We start from the raw sequence: 24,804 nt of genomic DNA on the forward strand, positions 1-24,804 counted from the left end.
TTTTCCTTTGGATTCCACTGTAGACCTCTTGTTAAACGCAGAGTTTGAACAAATGAACAAAACGCATGAGTTAATAACTGTAACAGCATGAAAATAAGTAGAATTTCACAGGATTTGCATAAATTGAACTGGGGAACACAAACCTCCAATCAAAGTTTATACCTGGGCTTGAATCCAGTTTATATAAATGAGAAAAAGCTTCCTTTATCTGACTGTCCAAACATTTCAATTAAGTTCCTTGGAGTCTACACATTTCTCTCAAAGAATTTAAGATAAAGCACAATTCAGGTGTGTTTCATATTGAAAAATTTATTACAGACTTAGATATACTAAAAATAAACAAATTGAAGTGCAGGGTGTAAAGTGAAATGATTGAAGGCACTATGACTTTAAAAAAAATCTGAAATTCTCAGCTTTTGAAAAGAAAACATACCACCCCATTTACACATTCCTGCACTCAATGGAACACTTAAAAATTTCAAAACATTACTCTTTGATTCCCCTCTTTCCATTTCAATCCTCTCTCATTAATCTCTTCAGCAAATACCAGCCAACGGTATGGCCAATGCCAACAGATGGGATCACAGCACAGCCAGGCTCAGTCTCTATTGCACTGCAGGGACAGTTTGACTTCTGCTTGGCTGATTTTTGTCCCTCTTTTGCTTCCTTTTTCCCCACTACACAGCACTCACTGAGAATACCAACATAGTCATGTGGAGGGGCTGAGGAGAAAGAGAAGGCTAACTTACTTGTTACAAATTTCCTCAGGAATTGGAATTCATACCAGTCCTTTCAAGCTCAGAAATACTGAATATAGAAATAACTCCATTTTACTTTTCTTTCTGACAGCTAGTTGCAAACTAACGTAGTATTAACAAATGGAATCTTATTCACAAAAGCTTCAAAATAATCTAATTCCATATATGATAACTTACATGGCCAAGTATGAATTTTTAGCAGCCTCAGTTATTACACACCAAAATATTGATTGTGTCTTGCAGCTATTGATCATTATGAAGGTGAATCTATAAGCCATTTCCAGTAATTTACTGAGCAGCTAAAGCTGCTCTTGCAACAAATCCTTGTGGACCCTGCGGTTTGCTCCTTTCTGCAGCCATGTGTTCAAGACGTTCGGTGTAGAATCCATTAAAATCTAACCTGCAATGGACAAACACAAGAGTGATTTCAGATAATTTTATCTATTTAGATAATAAAGGGAATAAAAAGAAAGCTCTGAATTGCAAGCATGATTACGAGAAATTCTTCTCAATCCTGCACAAAATCCACTCAGGTCGTTATGATCGGCATTGTAACATTATTATGAAGGGATTAGATCAAAGTGGCACTAACTCTACAATGACATGCTAGTGCCTGAACTGTGGCCTGAATTTCACAGGTTCATAGTCCCAAATTGCTCATCACTAAATGTTAAGCTTATTTGTTTTTAATTCTGCCACTAGATGGCAGGACATTATAAGTGTGGAAAGTAAACTGCTGGCCTTGTTACAACAGCCTCTTTTATGTCAGCACTTTGATGCATCGCCTAAATTATAAATAAGGAGATGCCTACAGTACCTCTCATGCCTTCCTTCTACCCGATTAAAAAGCAATCACACCCTTGAGGTAAATAGGAAGCAAAGCCCGGTAATTTTAATGGCATATCTCAAAGGTATTAAATTGAAGATGTGTGTTACTAATTTATCCTTCAAGTCTCCAGAATACATTCCTATTTACTTTGAAGAGTCAACATGATATTCCGAATTTACTAACCCTGGCTTCTCAATCACTGGTTTCACTTGCAATTATTAAGCCAGTACCTACGAGCAGAATAAGTTACTGGAATTTCCTTCAGGGCTTTCCAGATTGGCTGAAGTAACTCCGGTGTGACCAGGGATATGGCTGATCTTCTCACACTGAATTGAAGCCAATTAAGAATGCTCCAAGGAAATATCAGGTGTGTCTCTCCTCAGATGTTAAAAAGCCTTGTATTTTCAAAATCTCTCTTCTTGCTCATGTTGCAGATGAATTATAGTTACAATTGACTAATATGATTCTGACAATAGAAGAGGTTGAGTTATATCTAACTGGTCTTCCCTGGAACATTAACATTAGTCCTCTCCAATAGGAAGCTTTTTGCAGACTAATCTTGGGTATATTCAGCGGGCACCATTAGAACTGAAGATCAACAGGAAAAGACAGATTTGCAGACAAAGAATATTAGAAATGTTTCTTGCAGCCTACACAGCTCATGAGGTTCTGACATTTGTCTTTCGCTTGTGTGTCTCAGACCTAGATTTGAGTAATTAAAGGAGCTATTCGGAAAATATTACTTCCCAGAGGTATTAGAATATAAATTCACTGATAAAATCATTGTTTGTTTTAAATAGAATTACACTTTCTCTTTAAACTCATAAGAAAATAATGGATTGAACAGAGGATTGGGATTACACAGTATACTTGATATGGAAAAAAATATCAGGGAAAATGACCAGTTTCTGTGCTATCACTTTCCAGGATTGTATCAATTTTAAGCTATTAGGAAGAAACTATTAAATTTATAAATTAAAAACTAAAGATAGCTTAAGAGACAACGTGATTCTTAACACTTGTTAAGACTGGCTTTTTTATGCAAAATAATCAAACAATAAATGAATTCAGCATCAACAGTAATATATAATTTTCAAATACTGTATTTGGAAACTAAACTAATCTAGGGACCTACCTGTATATTATGTTGATCATACTATGCTCGCAGTCATTTGTACTTGAAATGCTTAATCTGTCCAGCAGGTCAAGCAGATTGGAAGAGAAATTGTTGTCAAATGTGTTGATTGCACCTTCAAATCCAGATGTCGAATGCAGTGCATCTACATGCTCTGCTACAAACTGTGAAAATAGCCAAACTTCAATAATGTGGCTGGACAACAAGCATTTAATTTACAATAAAGCATTGTTTGGTTTATAAGTGAGTTATGAAGCAACTGACGACAAACAAGTTAGAGAAATTAGAAATTACATAATGTCATGTATTAAAATTCAATACTAGTTAATAAAAGCGTATCTAATTTTTGTTCCCATTGCAGCAAGCACTCCCTCATGCCTTTTCAGCATGTACCCCAATCCCAGACTTACATCAACACACCTACTGCATCAATGTGAATATTTCTATTTTCCCCAACATTCAGCCCCTGATTTTGCCAATTCCTACAAAATTGCTGGTGGTTCATTGTTACAAACAAACAGGGTTGTGGTTGCCAAATTAATTTGACGAAGAACCATTTCAGTCCAGATGGGATGGATTTAAATAGCAGTTTCCAAGGACAAAGGAGCTGTGTTGTTTTCAAACCACTACAATAATCTACAAATAGCTGAATTTTACAAGATTACTGTATTTTTAATTCAAAATAGAAGTTGTCAACATGCTATGGTCAGTGGACTGTCAGGAGTAAAAAAACAGTATTAGACCAAATATTTGCCTTTTTGGTGAGCCTCTTCTTTTCCATCTCCTCAGTTCGTTCCAATGGAGTTGGTGGACCCTTCATTGTTCCATGTTCCAATGTCAGGCGTGACATCTCACTATCAATCCTTATGCTTTGAGTAAACCTCTGAGAATAAAGTGAGGAAATGTAAAACTCCAGTAGTTCGGACAATCCTAAATTAAACATAGATAATGAAGTAGGAGAACAAAATAATTCTATTCCCACTGTCACGATCACGATATGCAGATCAGTAAAGTGGTGCATGAACTATGAGTTTTTATACCTCATTTCTATTCCTTTGCAGTTTGAATGTTCCAATTTAGAAATAACCAGCAGTACAGCTTTATGCTTTAAACAAGATAAAAGGTTATCTTATTACCCCACAATTGCTGCAAACAAAAAATGATAAAGTTATAAGCTAAAATAGGGCAGAATGGTGGGGAATGGGTCTAGGTGGATTGCTCTTCGGAGGGTCGGTGTGGATTTGTTGGGCCAAATGGCCTGTTTCCACACTGTAGGGATTCTATGATTCTAGAAAATACAGATGAGGAAGAGTTGAACTGGGGTGGACAAAGTTAAAACTCATAATATCAGGTTATAGTCCAACAAGTTTATTTAGAAGTAGTAGTTTTTGGAGCATTGTTCCTTCATCAGGTAGCTAGTGGGATAAGATCATAAGTGACAGAATTTAAAGCATAGTGTCATGTAACTCACACGATATATTGAACAAACAAAATAGAGTTGCAAAGATTGAAAGTAAGGACAATTGTTACTTACAAAGGCAAGATTGTTGCACGTTTGTTACTTGCTTGAATATTTGTTCAATTGAAAATCTGAAGCCAGGATGTAGTCACTCTCAGGCCAGAGCCTAGTGGGTACTGCAAGGATCAGTACTTAGGCCCTAGTTTCTCATTGTGTACATCAATGACTTGGGTAACAGGATCATAAGTAATATTTCCAAGTTTGTGGATGTCGCAACTGATTGGAATGTGTTGATAGTAGTATACAAGGAAGTTTCAAGGGGTTTTGGAGATGTTTGCAAGAACATATTATCTGGATAAGTTGACTGGTAGGAGGAACAGAGGTGGAGGGTATTTCTTAAGTAGTGAGAGACTGAAAAGTTAATGTCCAAAAGGATCGGAATGTTCTTGTTCATATATCACTGAAAACTAAGATGCAGGTGCAACAAGCAATTAGAAAGGCAAACTGTATGTGGCATTTATGAAAGGGGTTTGAGTACACGAGTTAAGGTGTCAGTGTCAATTATATAGATTAATGAGACTATTGTGGATAGTCTCACAATGGAATAGTGTTTGTCTCCTTACCAAGGAAGAACATCCTTCCGTCGACAGAATGCAGTGGAGCTTCATCAAACCAATTTATGAGGTACCCCTAAACTGGATGCATGGATTCAGAAAAGGTCAGTTTGAAGCATGTTTTAAGAATTTAATTTTAATAGCTTTGTTGATGTTTTTTTTGTTTGATTCAAGAGTTATTTCCAAAGATATAGCAACCATTTGTTCAAATTCCCATGGAGAATAATTAATTAGATGACTTGATAGGACTTTAAAGGAATAATTGTTACTATGATTAGAGAATGTAGGCCCACTTTCCTTAGAATTGAGGAAGAATGAGAGGCGACCTTATTGAATTTTACAAATTAAAGGGCTAGACAGAGCAGACACATAAAGATTGTGTTCACCCAACTCGGTGTCTCAAATCAGGAGACAGAGTCTTAGAATAAAAGTCCAAGACATTTAACACAGATTCAGAAAGATTTCTTTCAGAGGTTAGTGAATCATTAGAATTCTCTATTTCTGACAGCCATGGAAGCTCTGTCATTTAGTCAGTTTAACATGGAGGTTGGTATAATTCTAGATATTAGTGACATCATAGAGTGAGGTGATAATGGTGCAGGAAAATGGAAATGAGGTAGATAATCAGCTATGATACAGAATGGTGCGGCAAGCTTGGTGAGCTGAATAGCCTAAATGACATTCCTTGCAGTGACGGCTTTGGTTATTGAATAGTTGGAGGCTGCTTGGTGAATAAACTCAGTATGTCGACAGCTCTGGGGAGAAAGTAAAGATCCTTTCTCTTTACTGGTTCTGCTGGTATTTGAAAATTGCCTTCAAAAGTTTTCAATAGAACAGAGGAGCTTTCTGAGCAACCTTTGTTTGTAGCTCCCAACGTCAAGACAGAAAAACCAAATCTCTCATGCCATTCACAGTGAGTTTAGCTCGTGATAGAGCTGTTTTCACACCATTTCCTGACATTTTTACAAGTACAATGGTTCTTTCAGTCAGTTTAAAAATCACAATTAAACAAACAAAATGACTGCAGTGCTAATACTAATGTATAATTGTTCCATAAAGCAAAGTCAATTCTGCTGTAATTCCCTGTGGTTTCCATCCGGTCTCTTGTTCAATACTGCAGAAGCCTTTGAATCTTCACACCTTTTGAAGCTTCAATGGACAATTCTCGAATTTCTCAAGTTACTTAAATGGGACTTAGTGATTAACTCTTAAAATAACAAAACTGCCTGCAGTAAACCAAAAACAAATCAGCCTGCCAAATATATAATTACACACTCAACACCATATACGGTGTGGCCTTGTTTAGAATGGAAGTTAAATACAATTAACAAATCCTGGGTTACAGGCCCTGGGCTTGACATAATTTGTAATTTAGCTAGGAACTGAACTAAAATGGACCTCTGCAACATGTTCTCATTTATGAAAGACAACTGAAGTTTGATTTTGATTTCTCATTCTGCACTTTTATCCAATGATTGAGACATATGACATGCATATTTTATATCTGATCTAATATATTGTTGTTAGAATGGGAGATACCAAACATTTAATTGACTGACTTGGTGATGCCCTGAACTGGATCCATGGATATGGAAAGGATCAGTTATGGAGTCATAGGGTCATACAGCATGGAAACGGACACTTTGGTCCAACCAGTTCATGCCGACCACAATCCCAAACTAAACTAGCCCCATCTGCCTGCGCTTGGCCCACATCCCTCCAAACATTTATTGGTGTACTTATCCAAATGTCTTTTTAATGTAACTGTACCCACATCCAACACTTCCTCCGAAAGTTGATTCCACACATGGGACACACTGTATTAAAAAAACTCCCCTGTCTTTTTTAAATCTTTCTCCTCTCACCTTCATAATATGCCCCCAGTCTTGAAATCTCCCACACTCAGGAAATGACTCCTTCCATTTACCCAATCCATTATATTTCAGTGGAAGTGATAGATACTCTTGTTTTAATTTCCACAGTTTTTTTTGTTTTATCAATACTTATTTCCAAATTTAGCAGACAATTGTTTAAATTCATCATGATAATCATTCATTGGATAACTTGACTTGATTTTTAAAGAAATACTTATTAAGTCATGTACTTCAAGGAAACTCGCAGAAGAGAAACTATAATTCAGTCAATCAGGACTGTGCTAATATCTATCTTGACAAGACAACAAAATAAATAGAAAATCCTGCATATAAGTAGCCTGTGTGTGTCAAGGCATCCTAACTAAAGTAATTTTGAATGGCAAGCCACTATTGCAATGTAGGAATGTGGCAACCAATTGATGCACAGTGAATAGCACAGAGATGACCACCAGATAGTCTGTTTTGCTAGTTAAACCTTCCAGCAGGAAGCTGGCCAGAACTCCCTAATCCTTTTTGGAAGTAGTGCAATGACTAGGTCCTCAGTTTAATGCTTCATTCAAAAGATATCAATTGTACAGAATTACGCCAGTAGCTTAATTTTTTCTCTCTCCAAAATGGAAAATAAAATAAAACTAGACTCTATTCAGCTGCCTAAGAATTTTAAGTTACGAGGGTATGGCAATATTTATCAGCATCACTCTAACAGGGAACCTATCAAGCCAAACTATGCTCACTGTGCTGTAAAAACCCCACAGCAAACAGGGAAACTCAAATTTCTAAGTTTCTTATTGGAAATCAACCCCCCCCAAATGATTCTTGGTTTCAGTTAGAGCAAAGCATCACTGGTAGGCAGTTAGCTGATTTCACTAGGAAGAATGAGATGTGACTACAAAACAGAAGAACACCAAAATCTTAATAAGTACAATGGAATTGAATGGGCTTACCTGCATACAGTTGGTAAACATGACACATACGGACATAAGTTTTGAAAAAATCTTCAGCAGCACTGTATTAGTTAACATACAATCCTTCATACAATTGTCCAGAAAACTGGTATGATAGCTCAAAACCTCATCAATATTGGATGCCTGATGAAACACAAATTATGAAAAGTACTGATTCATCACAGGATAATTCACACATTAACCTTAGTTAAATACTGCTTTATGATTAAGATGGCAGGGGACTGATGAATGTTATCCATAATGTAAATTTGCAAAAAAATGTTGCTTCACTTAAGAGTTAAAATGCTGAATAGGTAACTTCATAAGTTCCTAGAAAGTATGTAATAGGTAAATGCCTAAACTTTCTTTTAGTTATTGTCATAGAATCCCGACAGTGTGGAAACAAGCCCTTCGGCCCCACAAGTCCACGAGTCTCTGAAGAGTAACCCACCCAGACCCATTCCCCTACCCTAAGTTTAACCCTGACTAACGCACCTAACCTAACATCCATGAACACTATGGACATTTTATAGCATGACCATTCGACCTCACCTGCTCATCTTTGGACTATGGGAGGAAGCCAGAGAAAACCCACGCAGACACAGGGAGAATGTGCAAACTCCACACTGACAGTTGCCAGATGCTGGAATCGAACCTGGGTCCCTGGCACTGTGAGGCAACAGTGCTAACCACTGAGCCACTGTGTTGCCACGCAGTGGTTGTCATGATCAGCCAGAATGGCACCCCTTTCCACCTCCTAATATAAAGCTGTCTCAAAGTAGTGCAAATTACTATTTAGCGTGCAAAACTATAATGCACAACATCAATATCCCAAACTGATGTTGTCCAGTAACTGGTCAATTTAAAAATTCATTCATGAGATTCGGGCATCACTGGCTGGGCCAATAATTACCCATTCTTTATTGCCTTTGAGAAGACGACAATGAGCTTCCTTTTTGAACCATTGCAGTCTATGACGTGCAGAGACAGCCATAGTGCTATTGGGAAGGAAGTTCTAGGATTTTGACCCAGAGACATTGAAAGAATGTCCAAATCATCATGGTCTAGAGCTGGGAGGGGAGTGTGCAGGTTGGGTTGTTCCCATGCATTTACTAGTCATGTCCTTCCAGGTGGGTGATGCTGCAAATTTGGAAAGTGCTGTTTAAAGAGTCTTGGTAAAGTGTTGCAGTGCATCTTAGAGATGGTACATACTCCTGTCACTGTACTTCAGTGGTGGAGGAAATGATGTTTAAGATGTTATATAGGGTGTCAATTAAACAGGCTGCTTTGTCCTAGGTGGTGTCAAGCTTCTTGAATGTTGTTGCAACTGATCTCATCCAGACAAGTAGATAATATTCCATCACTGTCATGACTTATGCCTTCTAGATGGCACAGACTTTGAAGAGTCAGTAGGTGAGTTGCTGCAGGATTCCTGGCCTTTGATGTGGTCTTGTAGCCACAGTATTTAAAAGGCTGGCCCAGTCACACTCTCATCCTTGGTAGCCCTCACTATGTTGATAGTGAGGAATTCAGTGATGGCAATGCTATTGAGTCTCAAGGACTGATTGTTAAATTCTCTCTTGTTGGAGATGGTCATTGCCTGGCATTTATGTATCCATGTATAATCCCTCTACAAGGGATTATAACCTTACTGCGAAGCCTCTTTCAAGGATGCCTACCTTGAAGTTCTCCTCCTCCCTCTACAAAGGGCCACCCCCTCATTCCTGATGAACATCTTATACTCGAAACGTCCACTCTCCTGCTCCTTGGATGCTGCCTGACTGGCTGTGCTTTTCCAGCACCAGACTCTTCGAAATTTATGTAGCATGGATGTGACTTGTCACGTGTCAGACTTGATGTGGTCCATGTTATGCCTACATGGATATGGACTGCTTCAGCCTCTGAGTGAACACACCAACCAGTGTTGGGGAGAACAAGTTAATCGAAGAAGCAAGTTGACAATAGTTGGATAGAGTACACCATTCCGAGATGCTTCTGTGGAGAGGTTCACTTTAGATATGGCTGAGACAACTGGATTTCAACAAACCACAACCACATCCTTTGTGCTAGGTATGACTCCAACCATTATCGAGGCTGCCCATTGAGTTCCATTGTCTCTTGTTTTGATAAAGTTCCTTGATATCATTTTGAGTCAAATGCTGCCTTGTTGTCGAGGGTGATTACCCTCACTTCCCCTCAAGTTGAGGATTTTTGTCCATGTTTGGTGGAAAAAAAACTAAACAGGTTATTGTCAAATACATGCCACTTGATAGTGCTGTCTACAAAATGTCCACTTTGCTGATGATTAAGAGCAATCTAATACTGGCTAGATTAGATTTTCCTGTTTTCATAGACAGGACATCCCTGGGCAATTATCCATATTGATAAATAGACGTCAGTGTTGTTGGCTTTACTGGAACAGTTGGCCAGTGGTGCAGCTAGATCTGGAACACAAGTCTTCAGTACTCTTACTGGAATGTTTTCAGGGCACATAGCCTTTGCAATATTCAGTGCCTTCAACCGTTTCTTGACATTATTGAAATTAATTTAATGATAAATTATCTTCATATCTAGAACCAATTAGTTAGCAATTAAGTAAACATCCTGGTCCTAATCAAAAAGATATAAATTCATGGGTCATAATTCAGATGACAGAATATCATTTTCAGGTTATCATGACAAGCATGATTTTGCTTTAGAGTACCCATATCTTTACATCATTCACCTTCTGGATGGAATCAGGAAATAGGGAGCAGCAAATTAAAAAAAAAAATCAGGATTAGTATTAGAAATTAAGTTTGAGACAGAAATAGACAATATTAAAAAAATTTCACATATTCTAATGAACTGATAGCACCACAGAATGCAAAGAACTGAAACATAATTGAGGAAGCCTGGGAGTAGCAATTCCACTCTGGGCTTCAAGGATGGCAACTTTTCAATTTCACCCACAAATGTATCAAGATTTTGAGCAAAACTTCCAACATCAGGCCATTTGCCCAACCAGAACTCATCTCACATAAAAAATAAAAGCTAATATGCTTGAAAGAGAATTAAATCAATTTCTGTTACTGGACTACTGCATGGGAGCTAGTTTCTTACTTAGCAATCATATGTTCAATCCAAAGACAATGCAATGTTTTCTTCTTTCCTGATACATCTATGAGCAGCTGCATCTATATAGAGTACGTTTAAATAGCAGAAAGCAACATTCTCAGACCAACTACACTCATTTTAGTGACCTAAACAGTTTCAAAATCCATTTTCAGAAAAGCATAATGCCACGGGTACACTGGATCCTGAACCGATCTAAGCTAGTCAGACATCTGAGATACAACAGGAAGCTGACTGGAGTTCCAGGAACTTGCACACAAAAAGGCATTTATACTATAATTTGAACACCTTTTTAGTTGCTCATGACTCTTCCGATGCATATGCTTAACAGCTTGTTTTATGTTCAGTGGAACCAACAGACCTTGGGGGCTTATGTACATACAATGTTGAAAATGGCAGGGTGAGGTTGAGACAATAGTTAAAAAGGTTTACAGGATGGTGGGATTTATAAATAGAATGAAAAGGCACCACACTTTCAGAAAAATGTAAAGATTTTAGAGATTATGCAGAAAAGATTTATGAAAATGGTTTCAGGGATGAGGAACTGCGGTTACATGGACAGATTGGAAAGATTGGGTTTGTCTTCCTTACAGACGAGATGCGATAGTAGTGTTCAAAATAATGAGGGGTCTTGATAAAGTAGATTGAGGTAACTTTTTCCCACAGGCAGAAGGGTGAGACCAGTGGAAAGCAATTTAAGGTGATTGGTAAAAGAACCAAAGAAAACAAGAGGAAAACCATTTTTAGAATTTAAAGATAAGGAAGCATTGGTATAACTATACAAGGCATTGGTGAGACTGCACCTGGGAAATTGTGTGCAGTTTTGATCCCCTTTTGAGGAGAAAGATGTCGTGGCATTGGAGGCACTTCAGAGGAGTTTCACTAGATTGATCCCAGACATGAGGGGTTTCTCTCTCAGAACAGAGATTGAAGAGTTTAGGCCTATACTGTCTGGAATTTAGAAGAACGAGGGAGATCAAATCGAGATGATAAAGGGTATGGATAAGGTTTGTGAAAAGATTTGTAGCTCGGGTGCCAGCTGTCATGGATGTAGGTATATTCGCTGAGCTGGGAAGTCAATTTGCAGATGTTTTGTTTGCAGATGTTTTGCAGATGTATGAAATGTCTGCAAATCAACTTTCCGGTATGGATAAAACAGACATGGAGCAGATGCTTCCTCTTGTGGGGCATTCTCAGACGAGAGGTCATAGTCTTAGGATAAGGGGTTGCAAATTTAAAATAACATTGAGGAGAAACTTTTCACTACCCAAAGTGCAGTGGATGATGGACAGCGAGGAAATTTAAGGAGGATTTAGACAGATTTTTAATTATTAATGGTTGAAGGGTTATTGGGAGAACGCAGGAAAATGGGGGATAAGAGTATATCAGCCATGATCAAATGGCCTAATTCTGCTCCTATGTCTTATGAACTTTAATGCAGTTAGGTTCTAGAATGCACTGTCTATGACTGTGGTGGGAGTCAGATTCAATGATAGCTTTTAGATTAGATTGGGTTACCCTACAGTGTGGAAATAGGCCCTTCGCCCAACAATTCTACACTAACCCTCCGAAGAGTAACCTACACAGACACATTTCCCTCTTACTAATGGACATAACACTATGGGCAATTTAGCATGGCCAATTCACCTCTTTACTTAGGAGGAAAAAAAATGTCAGCGCTGTGAGGAGAGGATGGTACAGTAAGAGTAGCCAATTTGTTCTTGCAAAGAGATAGCATGAACTCAAAAGGATTGCATGGCCTCCTGCTGTGCTTTAACCAATGATTTTGTTCTATACTTCTAGGATAAGGGGAAAAATATAAAAGGGACCTAAGGGACAATTTTTTCACACAGAGTGTGGTGTGTGTATGGAATGAGCTGCCAGAGGAAGTGGTGGATATAAAAGACATCTGGATGGGTATATGAATAGGAAGTTAAAAATCACAACACCAGGTCATAGTCCAACAGGTTTATTTGGAAGCACTAGCATTCGAAGTGCTGCTCCTTCATCAGGTGGTTGTGGTTAATAAGATCCTAAGACACAGAATTTATCTGTATCCACTGATCTTATTCTCCACAACCACCTGATGAAGGGGCAGTGCTCTGAAAGCTAGTGCATCCAAATAAATCTGTTGGACTATAGCCTTGTGTTGTATGATTTTTAAGTTTGTACACCCCAGTCCAACACTGGACTTGAATATGAAGAATTGAGGGGGATATGGGTCAAGCGCTGGCAAATGGGACTACATTAGGTTAGGATATCAGGTCGGCATGGATGAGTTGGACCAAAAGGTCTGTTTCCATCCTGTACATCTCTATGACTATGACAAATTAAATTTTAAAATCCTTTTTCAGTGTTGTTAACAACAGAACAGGAAATGTCCCATATTTCTGGGCACCAAAGGCCAATTTCCTTACTTCAATTTCAGGCATTAATTACACTCTCAAGGCACAGTACAAACAAACACAGCTGCCAATTAAAATCATACTCTGTGTGAGCAAAGGAAAAATTGCACTCAAGTCACCAAATACAATATTCTGTTATATAAATTTAGACATCTATGGTTCTAAGCCACAATCTGGGCACATGTGATTTTACCCTAAGTGTGAGCAACACTAATATTTTAAAACTGGAAACATAGATTGACAGAGATTGAATGACCCCCAACTGTACATGTGAAGTATCTATAACAAACCTTTTCATTCTTACTGGTATCCATAATAAGCCAATGACTGAGTTCTAACAAACAACAATCAAAAGCAATAATTTCAAAGTGAAAACATTCAAGATGCATTTCTATTTCAAATACTTCCACTTATAAATATTAATAGAATATACACTATAGCCAATATTAACTGGGGCATAAATAACTATGAAATATTGTTCTTGAACATTTTAATAAGTACCGTGAGACTGCATGACAAGAGTATGGTTAGCGTACATTTTGATTTAATTAGCTGTCTCTACAGTAATGTCTTCCACATTTAGGTTACGATTCCTCAGTAATTTTTCCATTATTGCCAAAAGGTTTACGTGAGGTTAGTAAGTAGGGAAAAACAAAACATATTCAGAGTATTCATTAAAACTAAATGCTTTTAACAGCAGGTAATTTACATTTGCTTAATGTAATTTACCTCATGATTATAACTGAAAAGAAATGCTGAGCTAATCTTTTCCACATTGACCAAGTTAAAGGCTATACAGCACACAAGTACAGCACCAAATGTCTGGGAGTTTGGCAATATTTTATACAATAAAATGGTATGAACAAAGTACTAGGTGAAAGTGAGGTACCACTAGACTTCTGTAAATTTCTCTCCAGTTATTTTGAAGATTTTAATTACTTACGGATTTTAGATTACTTTCCATAATGTGCCAATTCGGCTCCATAACCTCAAACATCATGTAATACTGAATATTCTGCACAAAATTCAGCATTCGCTGTCTCAAAGTGAAAGCTGCAGCAAACCTAATGGATAAAGCAAAAAACTTATGGTGAACATCTAAAACCTGAACGATCGAAAGACAATAAATAAAATCTCCATATTCAGAACAAAAGGGTGAGAATAAAATTGATTTTTTCCATCACTTTGTCACAATGTAAGACTTTAATCAATTTACATGCAAGTTTTCCCTCAAGTTAAAATTGCTACATTTCCCTGTTCTCTTTCTCATAAAAGTTCAGATTCAATCTTGCTTGTAAAAGAAAAAATACCCGAATTTAAAACATATCAGAGACATGAACCTTGGCTCAGTAGTACCATTTTCACTCAGGTCAGAAGGCTATGCAGAGAGTACCAGTGAGAAAAGATGAGAAACTCTGGTCTCTGTATACCAGGTTGACATCTAGCAGGAAACTCACGTCTGAGGAGGATGAAGTAGCTGCATTACACCATCAAGAGGCCAAAGTTCCAGCACCCAAATACTAAATTGATGACTCATGTCTAATGGAACATGAGGTGATAACCTCCCCACTACCCACAATGTGTGACTAGGCACTTCTCCTGTCAAGAGAGTTGACTCTGACTAATGACCTACCCATTTATGAAGGAACTTGGTTATGGGAATGGTCGTCTCATATGCTATTTGACAAGAGAGAGAACAAGAGTATGACTAGACGAGTTTCTGTTGATACCAATTCAGAATCCATGCCTTCACAAAAACAATGTGTTATACCAGAATCTTTAAAGGGTTAAAATGTTTTTGAGGAATTGATATTTTGTATATTAGGTTTGAAATATTTGCAACAGTGTTTGACTAGCTGGGAGTAATTCACAATGAATACACATTTCTAAATTCTGACTAACTTCAATTTAAGAAAAATTGAATAAATATGGTTAGTATTAAAAACAAGTAGGCAACATCTCAAAACAAAAAAACGACACCATGACAGATCAAATTGAACATTCATCCAATTATATGTCTCCAAAGAATTCTATCAGATATTTTCTTGTGGTTTCACCCAATCCACTGCTAAAATTATGGGAACAGATTATGTGAACCCACAGAAATTTCCAGTTAGTGTGTCTTATGTATATAAAGTTTGAGCCACACCTTGTATTCTGCACAGATGGCTATGATGGAGCTCATTAAACATTTTGGGTGGATAAATGACATAAGGTTTCTCAATTTACAAGAAAAAAATCTGCTCAATGGAATTCTCATGTAAAACTGCAATTTTTAGGCTTGGTTTCAATCAGCTAAAGTACATTTACTTGATTCAATATAAATAACTATTAATTCATATATTTAAACAAAATGCCAAAAATGAACAAGTAGCATATTAATAAGTGGATCCGTATGTTATTCTCCACGTTCTTACCCCATGCTCTTTTGACTGGCTAAACCACGTTTTATATCTCCCATATAAAACAAGGATACATTTTAAAGGAATTTTATCACAATGCAAGCATTAATACTTAGATCATTGATAACGTGAGCCCATGTAATTTTGTACATTTTACACAAATTGCAAGTCCATTTGGCCTGTGAATTACAATGAAATGATGCTGTTTTCCTTCAAGCAATGTATGCCGTCCAACAATAAGTTCCACTAGAAACAAAAAAATTGCTCTGCAGCAAAATGTGAAGAATCTGAACATTTCAAAATTGGATTATGATCCAGCATATCCAGAGATGGAGGCTCAGAATTGTTGGAAATAAACTATACCAGTAGTAACCCGGCAATGCAGTAAATCTTGAGAATCATGGTACACCTTGTTCCAAAACATCATACTTACCATTTAGCAGAGTGTAATGAATACTGTTTTGCAACTTTATTACTGATCCACACATTGCACAGCTGCCGTTCCACATGTTTGCAGTAAAACATGTGCCTGAAGAGCATTTGATATCTCGTCAAAGCTTTCCTAATGACGATAAAGAAATGAATAGTGAGCTTACAAAAATGCAACTCTAAAAATAGAAATAAGATCTTTGTTGGCAATGTCATTGGAACAACTACATAAAGCCTCCTTTATACAGATGTTTAGAATGCATCTATGGCATTGCGTTTTCAAAGCATATGCATATAATTTTAAACTTTGGTACTCTGCTAAAAGAAAGTTATTATTTCTAATGCTCTCTAGAATTTTTAACACGTACTAGGAATTGGATAGTTCAGTTGGCTGATTAGCTGGTTTGTGATGCAGAGTGATGGGTTGAATTCCTGTACTGGCTGAGATTACCATGAAGGTGTCACCTTCTCAACCACTCCCCTTGCCTGAGACACGGTGACCCATAGGTTAAAATCATCACCAGCTGTCTCTCTCTCTAATGAGATAGCAACCCTATTGTTCTCTGGAACTATGGCAACCTTACCTTTGAATATGCAAAGTAATGTTATGCAAGATTGGAAAAATCATCCATGGTATAAAGACAAAAGCTCTCTCCAGCATTTGTTGTGAAAGCATCAGACTTGCTGTTGAAGATAAGATTAAGCTATTATTCACTATCATAAAGTTAACGTTTACAGTTGTATGTACTTGATATTTCAAGATGAAGTATGCCTTCTCATACTTTAAATATAGTTCACCTTCCTACATCAAATAAGTGCTCTAACACACATCAGGAAAACTCATTCATGCCGTTCCAGGGCATTTTAGCTTCAACTCCATTGTATATAGAGGCCTTGTGCTGAAGTACACTGTGATCAGAGATAGGAGGGGGGCAAGAATGACAAGAAATCAAAAGTAGAAAACACAAAATGTAACTACAAGCTGCATGTGTTTGAGAAAATAACTGAAGGTAAGAAGTGCAGTACTTAGACACTGACTGAACTGGAATCAAACAATGAGAGACAGTCACTTACTTATTGCATGCAATGTAACACATTTAATTCCTGTGTTCTTTACCCAACAAAGTCAATTATGTGCAACATGTAAAACAAAGCCATGAAGGCAGGGAAACAAAACTGAGCCCAGTTTGGAGCACAGCAATTGGTAGCTTGAGTGATCAGATCAAGACAATTGTGTTTAGTGATTTCAGATTCATTCAAAGTATTTATTTTGTACATAGTATTAAGCTTTCTATATTTGACCAGCAGTTGTTATTGTCTGTGATAATCATTGTCTGGCACTTGCCACTTATCAGACCAAGTGTGCAATGATGCCCATATCTTGCTGCACCAGGACACAGTTCCTGAGGAGATAGTAAAGTCTTGAATATTGTGCAAACATCAGCAAACATCCCTAGTTTGGAACTAATAATGGATAAAAGGTCATTTTTGAAGCAGCTCAAGATGGTTGAGCCTAGATCACCACCTTAAAGAACTCCTGTGATATCATCTTTGGACTGAGAGGAGTTACAATCATAACAGCTCCCTTTGTGTTATGTAGGATTTCAGAGTCCACAATTCCCAGTGACTCCAGTTTAAGTCAAACTTTGTGATCAAAGGTAGTCAAATATTGAGTGCTTTATAATTAGATTAGATTAGATTAGGTTAGATTCCCCAGTGTGGAAACAGGCCCTTCGGCCCAACAAGTCCACACCGACTCTCCGAAGAGTAACCCACCCAGACCCATTTCCCTCTGACTAACGCACCTAACACTTTGGGCAATTTAGCATGGCCAATTCACCTAACCTGCACATCGTTGGACTGTGGAGGAAACCAGGGCACCCAGAGGAAACCCACGCAGACACGGGGAGAATGTGCAAACTCCACACAGACAGTTACCAGAGGCTAGAATCGAACCTGGGTCCCTGGCGCTGTAAGGCAGCAGTGCTAACGACTGAGCCACCATGCTGCCCCCTAGATGTAGAGTCATACTTTTTAAAAAAAACTAATTTCCTTATTGCAGCTTTGCGATTAAATTTGAAGTTTTTGCTCCAAGAAAACAAAAAATCTCCCTTGGTTGTTCCAGTAAAAAGGATTAGTGAGCCTTGCACATAGCGCAGATCTTCCTCTTATTTAATTTTAAATTAAAGCCATTTTTAATAAAATTAAAATAAAATTAAAAATCCTACAAAATAAATCTGTGAAATGCACTGAACAGAAGCATATTTAATAAGGGATTCAAATTTCAGATAGGCATTTACTGCCAAACTTCCCAGGTATCTATAATGACCCTGAATTCCAATGAGTATCTGCTAACCGAATTTCCTGCCAGACAGATGATTGCTGGCATATGATTCTCAGTCAGCAGGGTGACAGATCCTGCCTGGAAATCAGTTAGAAAGCTGAAATGTCACGGCATAATGGGTTGCGGTCAAACAAAAAAAAAATCCTGTTAACAGTTAGCAAATCTTTTCCACTGATATCATGGTTTTATACTAAAAAGGATTAATATGCTGATAAAATGAAACTAAAAACCACTGGAATGAGAGGTTACAGACTAGCTTCAATGAGATTTCATGATCAATATGAAAAATTCAGCAAGTTTTGAAGTATCTTTTTTAGATCTGAATTGACTTACATCAAAATAGATTAAAAATATATTAAAAATGGAAAATGGCAGCTCAGATATGCTTCACCTACTTTTCCAATCACATAATTGATGTATCCAGATGTGGAGCAGGTTGTGCATCTCAATTTATTATAGTGGCCATGGTTTTGAGGGTGCAGGTTTCACAATATTTTAGTTGCAGACACTTCAGTGTTGTTAGCTAATTTTCTAGTTTGTTTACCTCCCATTAGTGCTGAAACTTATAATATTATATAATCTAATGTTTGAGAAAGAATCTACAATTTCATTATTAAAATAACGTAACTTTTATCACAATTGATTGGTAGTACTATGAGTGGCTGCATGGTGGCTTAGTATGGGTGGCATGGTGGCTCAGAGGTTAGCACTGCTACCTCAGAGTGCCAGGGACCCAGGCCTGCTCAATTATTTGACTACGATTATATTAGAAATCCAGTTTAAACTTCCAGTGTGAGATTTACTGTAATCAAGACTAATTGTTGGATGGAATACATTGTCTCTGCATGGAAGAGGGCAAACAATACATGTTTTGGAATGTAAATATGTGGACTGATTATGAATTCTAAAATCAAATTCCACAAATGTAAAAATTCTGCATAATCAGGCAACACAAAACATCCTGGAGGAGGACAGATAGTACAGTCCTTAACCCTATACCATTCTTAAATATTAGAATTCTTCACTACTGTATCTTAATATTTAATAGTTTATTTAAGAATTGACAGGACTGAATCAAACAATACTACTTCAAGTAGCCCCAGGGTTTGGATCTTTGACTTAAAACTCTGTTGATTAACTTTTTAAGCTATTCATGTAACATTGCATTAAATATTAAGTTTAAAGTAATTCCAGTAATATTCGGATAACTGCCTTAACTATTTTGATCAACTTCAGATTAATATTTTTAGAGTCAGAAAAATCAGATTGCCTTTTGCATTTTTGTCGTTCATACTTTTTTTTCAAAACACTGAAGTAATCTAAAAATATTTCTGCCAAGGTGGTTCAATGGATCATCATGAGATGTCAAAGCACTTTACAACTAGGGGATAACCTATGACCTGTAATCAGTTGTAATGTAGGAAAATGCACAGCCATTATATGCACAGCTACATCCTTCTAACAATAAATGAAGAGTTAACCAATTAATTTAATTTTTGTGTAGTGTCAGCTAAGGGAGAACATTAGACAGTATCGCTTTTGAATTAAAAAAAAAATCAATAATGGATCTGGGCGTCATTGGCTGGGCCAGTATTTACAGCCCATTCTTGGATGCCCTTGAGAAGATGGTGATGAACTGCTGCAGTAAGTTTGGTATAGGTACACTCACAATGTCGTCAGGGAAGGAGTTCCTGGAGTTTGACCCAGCGACACTGGAGGAAAGGTGGTATATTTTGAAATCTGGATGGTGAGTGATGTGGACTGGAAATTGCAGCTGGTGCTACTTTCATATTTCACTGCATCTGTCCTTCTAGCCAGTAAGTGCTAAAAAGACTTACTGAATTTCTGGACTGAAACTTGTACATAGCACACACTGCTGCTACTGACAGTAGGTATTGGAGGGAGTGAATATTTGTTGATGTGGTGCCAATCCAGTGGGCTGCTTTGACCTGGATGCTTTCACCCTTCTTGAAAGTTGTGGGAACTGCAGCCATCCAGGCAAATGGGGATATTCCTTCACACTTCTGACTTGTGCATTTCGATAGTGGATAGGCTTTTGGGGGTCAGGTAGGGAGTTACTTAGTGTGTGATTCCTTGCCTCCGACCCGCTCTAGGAGCCACAGTACTTCTATGACCAGTCCACTTCAGTTTCTGGTGAATGGTAACGCACAGAATGTGTATAATGGGGCCTGCATATCATTAAATGTCAAGGAACCATGGCTACACTCTCTCTTAGTGGAGATGTTCATTTCTATTACTCCTAGATAATGTCTAGGTCTTGCTGCATTTTGGCATGGACCACCTCAGTATGTGAAGAGTCGGGAATGATGCTGAACATTCCCATTTCTGACAATCTTACAATGAAAAGATATGTCATTAACAAAGCAGCTGAAGGAGGTTGGGCCGAGGACACTACACTGAGGAACCTTGTAGAGATGTTCTGGGGCTGAGACTATGGAACCCCAACCAACACAACCAGATTTCTTTGTGTCAGTTTATTCCAACCAGTACAGAGTTTCTCCTCAATTCTCATTGATTATAGTTTTGCCAGGATTCCTTGAAATGCCACATTCAGTCAAATAAGCCTTGGTGTCCTGGGCAGTAATTCTCACCTCACCTCTGGAAAATAGCTCTTTTGTATTTTTGGACTAAAGCTGCAATGAGGTCAGTGGCTGAATGGCCCTGCCGGAACATAAACTAGGAGTCAGTGAGCAGGTTGTTGCTGAGCTAGTGCTGATTGACAGAACAGTTTTCATCACTTTATTGATGACTGAAAGTATTCTGGTGATGTGCTAAGTGCCCGGGTTGGATTGGTTCTGCTTTCTCTGTACACGACATACCTGGCAAATTCACTACATGGCTTCATAGATCCCACTATTGAATTTGTACTGGAATAGCTGGACTACAAACACAGCATGTTCTGGAGCACTAGTCTCTAGTACTGCTGCTGAATGGTGTCAGGGTCTTTGCAGTATCCAGTATCTCCAAGTGTTTCTTGATATCACAGGAAATAAATCAAATTGACTGAGGGTTGATACCTCATTTTTAGATATGCTTGATGCCATTCCTGGCTTGGCCTCTTGAACTAGAGTTAATTTCCTGGCTTGCTGCTGATGGTACAGGAGGCATATGTCAGGCTACAAAGTTGCAGATTGTCAATGTGCTTGACGTCTATCCCATTGGCCATGGTTATATAAATGAAAGGGATATTCTATTTCCATTGGAGTAGAAATATAGTGCATCTGTTGAAAGATGGTATCTCCAAAAACCTTCTCGCTATGTTGTCAGTCTAAATTTTGTACATAAATTTGTAACAAGTCTTGAAGTCAAGTCAAACTAACATTAACGCGATCTATTCAACTGGTGAGCAGCATGTCCTTTGTAAAGCTGCAGTGAATTTCCAGAAACTAAATTACAGTCTAAAGAAGCATTTAAGTTTCCAACATCACCAGAAAGCTGCATTGCCTTGATCAGGTATTGTTCAAGTCCCAACCAAACAAATAAATTAACTGAGGAACACTTGGTAGATTTGCATGGTGCAGTGCAGCTAAACAAGATCAATTACCTATTTATAATCAATGAAAGTGGCCATTTCACAACATAATCAAAGGAGAAAGCTTCCAGGCCACTAAGGGCAATCTCTGTTGGATCTGCATTGATGATAGCTTTTTCCTGTTTGGTTTCAATAGCCAGAACGCGCAGCAGTTGAGTGATGAGGTCATGTGGCATTAGATTAATCTGCAGAGGAATGAAATATTACTCAGTTTCATTTACTGGATCAAAAACTCAGACAACTGACAGTGACAGTAATTTAAAATGTGCATTAATGTAGCTGTACAGGAATTTAGTTGAAGTAATAGTTTTGATAGTTAAGACCATAGAAGTTTAGGTGCAGAAGTAGGCCATTCAGCCCATTGAGTTTGTTTTGCCATTCAATGAGATTATGACAGGTCTGATAACCATCAATTCCACTTTCCTGCTTTCTCCCCCTGGCCACTGATTCTCTCACTTAACAACACAGCATTGACAGCCCTCTGCAATATTAAAAAAATCACAGATTCACTATCCTCAGAGAAGAAATTCCTCATGTCTGTCTTAAATGAATAACCCCTCATTCTGAAATGATGGTCTCTGGTCCCAGACTCTCAAACAAGGGGAAACAACTTCTCAGCATCTACACTGTCAAGTTCGTTAAGTACCTTGTACATTTCAATAAGATTGCCTCTCATCTTCTAAAATGTAATGAGTACAGGCCCATCATATTCAACGTCTCCCCACAAGACAGTCCCTCCATAGAGTATCAGCATAGTGAACCTTCACACTGCCTCCAATGCCAATATTTCTTTCCTTATTAGATGTGCCCAAAACTGGGCACAGTATTCCAGCTGTAATTTGACTAGTGCCTTGTACAGTTTTAGCAAAACCTCCCTACTGGATGTAGGTTTGCTTGCTGAGCTGGGAAGTCCATTTTCAGACGTTTATCACCATACTAGGTAACATCATCAGTGAGCCTCTGGATGAATCACTGGTGACATGGCCTGCTTTCTATTTATGTGTCTAGTTTCTTTCGATTGGTAATGTAATTTCCTATGGTGACATCATTTCCTGTCCTTTTTCTCAGGGGGTGGTAAATGGGATCGAAGTCAATGTATTTGTTGTTAGAGTTCTAGTTGGAATGCCATGCTTTGAGGAATTCTTGTGCGTATCCTTACATACAGATGAGGAAGGACACCACTTCGACTGGGACAACACATCCATCCTAGGCCAAGCCAAACAGAGACATGCATGAGAATTCCTAGAAGCTTGGCATTCCAATCGGAGCTCTATCAACAAAAACATTGACTCAGATCCCATTTACCATCCACCCCCACCTAGAAAAAGAACAGAAAATGACATCACCACAGAAAATAATGTCACCAACCCAAGGTAAACCCAAACACAAATAGAAAGCAAGCCATGCCACAGTGCCTCTTCCGGAGACTCAATGATGATATTGCCTGGTATGGTGACGAAATGTCTGAAAATGAACCTTCCAGCTCAGCAAGCAAACCTATATCTAGAACTTCAACCAGAGTTATAAATCTTATTAAAACTCATTAAAACCTCCCTACTTTTGTAATCCATTTCCTTTGAAATAAATACCAACATTCTATTTGGCTTTCCTACTACATACTGAACTTGGCTGCTAACATTTGTGATTCATGTAAAAGGACTCCCAAATCCTTCTGAGCTGTTGCTTTCTGCAGTTTTTCTCCATTTAAATAATATTGAGCTCTTCTGTTCATACCCTCACCTTTTCTCACATTACATCTCATTGACACATTTTTGTTTACTTGATTATTCTGTCTCTATCCCTATGCAGACTCTTTGTGTTATCCATGGCACACACCTTCCACCTAATCTTGTGTCATCCACAAACTTGCCCCAGTACTGATCCCTGTGGCATTCCACTAGTAACAGGTTGCCATCCTGGAAATGTCCCCCACTCAAAACTCTCATCTATGAGCCAAATTTCTATCCTTGCTAATATATTCACTCCAACACTACTGGCTTTTACTTTACTGAGTAGTCTAACAAAAGCTTATCAAAAGCTTTCTACAAATCCAAGTATATTACATCCACTGCCACCTCTTTGTCTGACTGCTTGTTATCTCCTCAAAGAATTCTAGTAAATTTGTGAGGCACGATCTCCTCTTCATGAAGCCATGCCGACTCTGCTTCATGATATTATGTATTTTTAAACACAGTTATTACATTCTTGATAACAGACCAACATTTCCCCAAAACACATGTTAAGATAACTGGGCTATTGTTACCCGTTTTTCATCTCCTTCACTTTTTAAAAAAGAGGTGTTATATGAGCAGTTTTCCAAACGCCTAGGACATGATTTTGTAAACCTCTATAAGGTCACCCCTCAGCCTCTGACGTTGCAGGGAAAACACCTCCAGACCTATTCAGCCCCTCCCTGGAGCTCAAATCCTCCAACCCTGGCAACATCCTTGTAAATCTTTTCTGACCACTTTTAAGTTTCACAACATCCTTCCGATAGGAAGGAGACCAGAATTGCGCGCAATATTCCATAAGTGGCCGAATCAACGTCCTGTACATTCGCAACATGACCTCCCAACTCCTATACTCAATGCTCTGACCAATAAAGGAAAGCATACCAAAAGCCTTCTACACTATCCTATCTACCTGCGACTCCACTTTCAAGGAACTGTGAACCTGCACTCCAAGGTCTCTGTGCTCAGCAACACTCCGTAGGACCTTAAGTGTATAAGTCTTGCTCTGATTTGCTTATCCAAAATGCAGCATCTCACATTTATCTAAATTAAACTCTATCTGCCAGTCCTTCGCCCATTGACACATCTGATCAAGATCCCATTGTACTTTTAGATAACTTCCTTCCCTGTCCACTACACCTCCAATTTTGGTGTCATCTGCAAACTTACTAACTATACCTCCTATGTTCACATCCAAATTATTTATATAAATG

At 38.1% G+C, this 24,804-nt stretch overlaps 1 protein-coding gene across 2 annotated transcripts in view; it reads right to left on the reverse strand.

The window, feature by feature from the left end:
* Positions 1-283: 283 nt before the first annotated feature.
* Positions 284-24,804, reverse strand: part of tubgcp2 (tubulin gamma complex component 2) — a 49,916-nt gene continuing 25,395 nt past the window's right edge. Inside the window, exons 12-18 of one of the 2 annotated variants that reach the window (XM_043678879.2) lie at positions 21,873-22,045; positions 15,968-16,096; positions 14,076-14,196; positions 7,614-7,757; positions 3,477-3,605; positions 2,723-2,886; positions 284-1,158 (exon numbers count right to left, since the gene is read on the reverse strand). In XM_043678879.2, coding sequence (XP_043534814.1) covers positions 1,047-1,158; positions 2,723-2,886; positions 3,477-3,605; positions 7,614-7,757; positions 14,076-14,196; positions 15,968-16,096; positions 21,873-22,045 — 972 coding nt within the window. In that variant the 3' untranslated portion in view covers positions 284-1,046. Of the gene's footprint in view, positions 1,159-2,722; positions 2,887-3,476; positions 3,606-7,613; positions 7,758-9,312; positions 10,140-14,075; positions 14,197-15,967; positions 16,097-21,872; positions 22,046-24,804 lie in introns of those variants that run through there. The other variant, XM_087982431.1, reaches the window with a different exon arrangement.

The sequence above is a fragment of the Chiloscyllium plagiosum genome, unplaced genomic scaffold, assembly GCF_037043375.1.
Source record: "Chiloscyllium plagiosum isolate Xiang-an unplaced genomic scaffold, Cpla_swu_hap1 HiC_scaffold_43, whole genome shotgun sequence".
NCBI classification, from domain to species: Eukaryota; Metazoa; Chordata; class Chondrichthyes; order Orectolobiformes; family Hemiscylliidae; genus Chiloscyllium; species Chiloscyllium plagiosum.